Source organism: Mya arenaria, chromosome 14 (genome assembly GCF_026914265.1).
Source record: "Mya arenaria isolate MELC-2E11 chromosome 14, ASM2691426v1".
Lineage (NCBI taxonomy): Eukaryota > Metazoa > Mollusca > Bivalvia > Myida > Myidae > Mya > Mya arenaria.
Window position 1 is genome coordinate 28,264,673 of NC_069135.1, and position 7,743 is coordinate 28,272,415.

Here is a 7,743-nt window from a genome sequence, read left to right on the forward strand (position 1 = left end):
CATCATCAGCACTTGGTTGTTCTGCCACTGCAAGTCAATTAATAAAGATGACCTGAATGCAAAATGATGTTTTCACTGAATTTGTACAATAAAATGGGCAAAGTAAGCAAACTCATCTTTTCTGTAGCTCTGACCTGAGCAAAATATCTTACAATGCCATATAATATACATTGTATTCCATGTTAAACATGTTTGACTTCAGGATTTTATTTGATTAATAGAAATTTAATCAAGGCCATTCTGTTACGAACAATTAGATTTTTTTTACTGTTACTTCCTACACTGATCTGTAACATGACACATAGGCTAAGTTTTATTTTTTATAAAAAAAATTAAATGAAATTTGCTTTAAAAGAAAAGTTTTTCTAATTGTTAATTTTTTTTATGGTTCTTGCATGGTTTGTGCCAATCCCAGCAAGAATGACTGCTTTGAGTTGACCTGTGTCTCTTGACAATTTAATGAAATTGATGCATATAAACAAAAATTATGTATGTATAAAATGAAATGAATTGGACAAATTAAAAGCATGAAACAACATTTGTTTTCTTGTCAAGGTTCATAACAACAGTCTTATTTAAAGCTGCACTCTCACAAATTGAACGTTTTGACAACTTTAAAAAAAAATAATCTGCGAACGAGCCAATTTTTGCAAAAATCCATGGAAACCAGGTATATAAGACTGCTGACAAAAAATAAGATCGCAGATTTTTATATTTAAGTTAAAAAAAATGATGTTTTATGCATATTTCTTAAACTGTAAGTCACGGTATAAGCCATAAAACATAAATTTTACGAACGGAAATATGAAAATCTACTATCTGATTTTTTTGTCAGCAATCATGTATCATTGGTTTGCAGATATCTACGCAAAAATTTGCTCTTTCCAGACAAAAAAAAACTTGTAAAAATAGTATATCTGTGAGAGTGCAGCTTTAACAAGAGCTGTCACAGAGACAGCACGCTCGACTATTCTGCCTCTTTTCAGTGTAAGGATTGAAAAGTTTTGACAAAACATGCATGGAAGACTGTTAGAATTTTTTAGTCAAATGATAATTAAAGGGCCATTATTTGCAAAATACAGTTTTCTAACATGGTTATTCAATTACGTTGGGTGGTTGAATACCATAGTATAAAGTCTCAATGCAGTACATCAAGTAATTGCCGAGATATTATCCTATGTGTGCTAACATGCAAGACCTTGACCAGAGTTTAGTCGCATAATAAAGGGGCAAAACATTACATAATATGAAAGATAGAGTTATCTTACTTGATTAAAGAAGAAGGTTAAATGGTTGGGAGCATCTGTGTAAAGTTTCAATGCAATACATGATGTATTCGCTGAGGTATTGACTATAAAAAGTGGTAACAAGCAAAACCTTAACCAGAATTTCTATGTCTAAAAAAGGTGCCATTATTTGAGTAAACTGCAAACTAGATTTATCTAACTTGCTTAATAAAGTAGGTTGGGTGGTTGAGTACCATTGTATAAAGTCTAAATGCAATACCTCAAGTAGTTGTTGAGATATTAACCTATGTGTGCTTGCACGCAAAACCTTAACCAACCTAAACCAGAATATCTTAGTTGAATAATAAAGGGCAATTATTTACTTTAAATGCAAACTAGAGTTATCTTAGTTGGTTAATTAGGAAGGTTGGATGTTTAGTACAATTGTATCAAGTCTCAATGCAAAACCTCAAGAAGTTGCCGAGATATTAACCTACGTGTGCTTGCACGCAAAACCTTAACCAGAATTTCTAAGTTGAATAATTAAGGTCTATTAGTTGCATTAAATGCAAACTAGAGTTATATAACTTGGTTAATTAAGTAGGCTGGATGGTTGAGTACCATTGTATCAAGTCTCAATGCAATACCTGAAGTAGTTGCTGAGATATTAACCTATGTGTGCTTACATGTAAAACCTTAAACAGAATTTCTGAGTCGAATAATAAAGGGCAATTATTTGCATTAAATACAACTAGAGTTATCTAATTTGGTAAATTAAGTAGGTTGGATGGTTGAGTACCATTGTATAAGGTGTCAATGCAATACCTCAAGTAGTTGCTGAGATATTAACCTATGTGTGCTTGCACCCAAAACCTTAACCAGAAATTTAAAGCCGAATTATAAAGAGCAATTTTTTGTATTGAATGCAAACAAGAGTTATCTAGCTTGGTTGATTAAGTGGGTTGGATGGTTGAGTTCCACTGTATAAAGTCTCAATGCAATACCTCAAGTAGTTACTGAGATATTAACCTATGTGTGCTTGCACGCAAAACCGTAACCAGAATTTCTAAGTTGAATAATAAAGGGCAATTATTTGCATTAAATGCAAACAAGTGTTATCTTACTTGGTCAATTAAGTAGGTTGGATGGTTGAGTACCTTCGTATCAAGTATCAATGCAAAACATCAAGAAGTTGTTGAGATATTAACCTATGTGTGCTTGCACGCAAAACCTTAACCAGAATTTCTAAGTTGAATAATAAAGGCCTTTATTTGCATTAAATGCAAATAAGAATTTCTAACTTGGTTAATTAAGAAGGTTGGATGGTTGAGTACCACTCTGTAAAGTCCCAATGCAATACCTCAAGTAGTTGCCGAGATATTAACATATGTGTGCTTGCATGCAAAACCTTAACCAAGGTGTGACGCCGACGCCAACGCCGATGCTGACGCTTGGGTGAGTAGTGTAGCTCTCCATATTCGTCGAATAGTAGAGCTAAAAATGAAAATGGCCAACATTACAACCAAAGCACAAAGAACATGAACGATACGTGTACACACAAAATGTTTCTCCTGAAAATCAATTAAAGTTATCAGAGTAATCGAGTACCCGAGTACTCAATCAGAAGATTGTCTGAGTACTCAAGTAACAATTTCACTACTCCCTAATTTACATGCAATGTATAACCAATATTGTTTAATTATCTTCAACCTAGGACTAGAATGATGTCAAACTGATTTTAATATCCCTGATTGTTTGAATTTCTTATTATATCAAAGTAACTTATTAAACATAATCATCACCTCAAAAGACAGTCTTTCACTACTGATAAATTGCTAAAGTAATTAATTTGGTCACACATCCATTGACATCCAAATGGAGATACTTGATTCCAATCACTTTGAACCGGTTATGAAAACTACATTCCAAGACTAATTCTTTACCAACAATGGCAAATCTATATGAAAACATCAAATGTCAGGCACCCATTTATCTCATATTATAAAAAAAAGATAAGTGTACCATTTTTAGTCCCTGGTTGATTATGGAGGAAATCCACACCATCAGCATCCACATTATCAACATCCACATCATGGCACCAGCTGCAATGCAAAAACATCACATCACTGAAAAGTGACAGAAACATCAAATACAGAACAAGACTATAAAATACCACACAAGAAAAGCTATATATTATACCTCACATAAATGTGACCCTTCTTTGTATATATATAAACTCGATCGGTCCGTATATCACTGTATTTTGATGAAAATCCAGTTTTATGACGTCAGCGGTCCATATCATATTTTTGGCCGGTCCGGACCTCGCCAAAAATGTAATATGGACCGATGACGTCATGCAACTGGTAGGTTCGGCAAAAGTGCATTAAAAATAATTAATGGTACTATAAAATGTTCGGTATAATATAAGAAATATTAACACGCCACTTCAAGTCATATGGCATTATAAGGCCCGGCCAGTCAGCCCCCGAAGGTGACTGACTGGCCGGTCCTTATTATGTCATAGACCCTCAGTGCTGTGTAATATTCTTAGTTAATACACTGCAGTGTGAATGGCCACCAACAGAAGACAATTCTGGCACAATCACCTCCAATCGAGGACAAGTTATTATAACTTAAAGTAAAATAATGAAATTTGAGATATTGCTTAATGGGAATCATCCAATTTTTCTACTGTCAAAAGTGGGGTTAAATCATTCAAAATACTTGGTCCAATGATGAACGCCTGTTCAAATTCATACAAGACCTCTGTTATAAGTTATACTTGAAAATGTGACAAAATAGGGTCTTTTGGGGAGATGTTGGAGTTAGTCAAGTTCTACCTATTATTTTCTATATTTGAAAAGTTAATGTTATTTTTTCCCATATTTTTGGCAATAACTGTACTAACAGTACATTTGACATGTTGAAGTCGGAATCAAAATCTGGATCACCACCAGCCTCCTCATAAGAGTCTTGAAGTGTGATGTCAATAGATATGCTGAAAACTAGGAATACATCAATTTCCTTAACAACCCTGTTACATGTACTTTGTATTGAGGGATTATATAGAAATTTCAGGTATCCATTTATCTTTTTTTAAACAAGCTCTTAGTATTTTGTTTTAGAAAATATATTTGTTTTTGATTTATGATGGATGGATTACCTTTAATGTTACACTTACATGTATTTATATATACAGGCGGTATGCCTATACATTTCTATTTTAGGTCAGGTTCTAACATTATTGATATGAAAATGAATTTTTTAGATGCTTTTTTGCTTTACATCAAAATGATCAAAAGGAATGGATTTTCTTAACAAAAGAATGCTTTTATTTTAGGGCTGTATTTTTACATTTGGCAGGATGGGGTCTGGTCCTTCAGTAACAGGACTCAAGCATTAATTTTGCTAAAAGTGGAATTGTGCAAGTTGACAGGGAAAAAAACACAAAAATATTTTAAATGCTAATTCATGTTGATTTTTTTTTCTTTTTATATGACTTAAAAGTCACAATTATTTTAGCTTGATGATTTGACAATAACTCTAACTTGCACATACATTTGTAATGCAAACTATTGTCCTTTAACATTTTACATGTCATCTTATTTTACAGTAATCCAGGCATGTTTCACCAAAGCTTGCCAAGTGGATCCAGTATTCAACATTTAAGGGGGCGTAACTTAGGGGCGTAACCTTTTCACTTGCACTCCTCCCTCAAAACCAAAATCTTTCTGGTTGAAAGTATTAGGTTTTTTTTTGGTACTCCCCCTTCAAAATTTCATCAATTTCTAGTCCAAAATGGTGCATATTGGTCTTCTGTTTTACGTTTTTTCTCCTATATTAAAATAAGTCCACCTAAATCGCCGTCAACAAGTCTTCTGACTGTTTCAATTTCTATAGCAGACAGAGATACATAGGAAATGACAAAATAATAAATAAGTAACCCTGATTGCTAATTATTGTAGCTCATATTGAAATTGAAAATAACTAAGACAATAAAAGTGTGTGTGGGGGTGTGGGGGGTGTTCTGTGACAACTGTTAAGACACAAACCTCTCATGAAGATGTTTTGCTACCTCGCTGTCCATTTCCCTTTCCATTTCAAGTTTCAACGCTTTCCATCTATTTAAATGATCCGTGAAACGCATGATGCTGCAGGGATACTACAATAGAATCATTTTCAAAGAAATCATTTACTCATATATTGGTCATCATACTCATACTATTCATCATACATATACTGGTCACCAGTAACTGAGGGTGACATCCCATTGTTTTCACAATGCTCATCTGACATTCACATGTTATTCACAATATGCAAAATGCACATGATCCTTTAAATTTTACAATGATCATCATATGCATAATGCTTCACATAATCATTTTCTCAATGCTCGCCACATCAATTGCTACAATTGAAAACATATTGTTTGAGTTCTAACAAATTGCAATATACAGAAAAGTTGGCGATTTCAACCTCTCTCAATTACCGTTGGTGGAGTTGTCAACATCAAGCCATTGCAAGAAGGGTGGATTTAAGGTAGATAAGGTCTTTAGGACAGGCAAGTAGATGAGGTGGTCATGATAATATTTCGTCAGGTGAGTTGCCGCCCTGGTGACATTTTAGAGATGGTTGTGCTTATTCTGACCAGCAGATAAATGGACCAAGACAGTTCTATCTAGTGGCAACAGGAAAGTCTTGTAATGGTGAAGTATAGACATTCATCTTCGGTCAGCATTTCAAAATCTAAAAACAAAAATATATGAATTGATCAAACAATAACAACAGCCAAAATTTCCTAGTTAAGCAAGAATATCGCTAGAAGATATATGCCCTTTTTCTATAAAAAGGCAGAAATTGTAATACAATGTGCTGGTGAAAGGTCAGTTGTTGTTGTAGCATTATTATAAACAGTTGGAAGAATTCAAAACATAGTAAGATATGAGCAGGTTTTATAATTAAATTAAAAGTATGAAATTCACAAATATCCGATATGACCCAGACAAACTAAGATTTTAAAAATCTATCAGATAATGGGAGGTAACAGAAAACATTGATGGGCAGGATAATGTGTCTTTTGAAATACACTTCTTATTTCGGCATCTATATACGTTTCATTACAATAAATTAGGTATTTTCAAAGATAGGGCCAGTGGAGAAGTACGCATCTATGAAAAATATCAGGTATAGGGAGGTAACAAAAATATTAAGGGCAGGATTATGGTTCTTGTGCATTGCACTTTCTCTTATTGCCATCTATCTATATAATATTTGAACTTTTATTTTAATCCTTTTAGTAATTTCTAAGATATGACCGGAACAAGCACCAATCTGAAACAAGAGCTGTCATAAGACAGCGCGCTTGACTACGCTGCTTTAACTTAGAAGTGAATACAATAACGATGTAATATTACCAAGTTTGGTCTCTTTATCAAATGTCAGACATAACTAAAATTATTCCATACATAAGGTGACTTTGATCCTGCCCTCCTACCAGCCCACCCGAACAATGATGCAAGTCATTAAACTAACTTGATTTCCCATTTTGAAAATGTGGTTAAGAATATACAAATATGTCTTTCAAAAGAAATTTTAAAAAAGGAAAAAAAATCAAGGGCCATAATTTGTATTTAGGGTTAAAATGGAGTTATGTTTCTTGTTGTAAGATGGTCGCAAATAATAATTTTGAATTTTATTAAGTGCATTAAATGAACGGTATAGAAGTTTTTTTTATTAAAATCCCAACTTGCCTGTTACTTTTACTTTCCTAAAACTTGAACCTAAGTCAATCAGGGCCCATTATATGGAGTTATGTAAACTCATTGGCTAATGGTCCTGAACAATTGTGTGAAGTATTAAGTCGATTGAACAAAGGGTATTGAAGTTATAAATAACTAGAGCTATCACTGAAGGTGATTAATACCCCCCGAACGCCGCCTCTCATTATGATTTATCATTGTATGAAGTTTTATGAAATTCCATCTAGTAGTTTTCAAGTTTCTGTACAGACAAAAAAAACACAGAAAAAGGCAATAACTGTAATTGGCTAAAATAGTGTAATGATTCATGTACACTTAACTCCTTCTCATTGTGCTGTACCATTGTATAGTTTTATTACATTCTATCCGGTAGTTTTCAAGTTATGGTCAGGACAAGAAAAAAGTAACAAAGGGCAGTAACTCTGTAATTGGCTAAAATAGAATTGGGGTTCCTGTACACTGCACTTCCTCTTATTATTATCTATCACTGTATTAAGTGTTATTAAATTCCATCTAATAGTTTTCAAGTTATGCTCCGGACAAGAAAAAGTAACAAAGGGCAGTAACTCTGTAATTGGCTGAAATAGGATTGTGGTTACAGTACACTACACTCCCTCTCATTATGATCTATCACTGTATGAAGTTTTATTAAATTCCATCCAATAGTTTTCAAGTTATGCTGCGGACAAGAAAAAGTAACAAAGGGCAGTAACCCTGTAATTGGCTGAAATAGATTTGTGGTTTCTATACACTGC

General features: G+C 33.5%; 1 protein-coding gene across 1 annotated transcript; it reads right to left on the bottom strand.

Annotated features, from left to right (window-relative positions):
- Positions 1 to 270: 270 nt before the first annotated feature.
- Positions 271 to 7,120, bottom strand: LOC128215977 (uncharacterized). Its single transcript, XM_052922576.1, has 5 exons — positions 5,719 to 7,120; positions 5,282 to 5,391; positions 4,138 to 4,227; positions 3,249 to 3,328; positions 271 to 287 (listed from the first exon to the last, which is right to left on the bottom strand). Exons 1-5 carry the CDS (start codon positions 5,737 to 5,739, stop codon positions 271 to 273), a joined length of 318 nt encoding a protein of 105 aa, XP_052778536.1. The 5' UTR covers positions 5,740 to 7,120.
- Between the last annotated feature and the right edge of the window lie 623 nt (positions 7,121 to 7,743).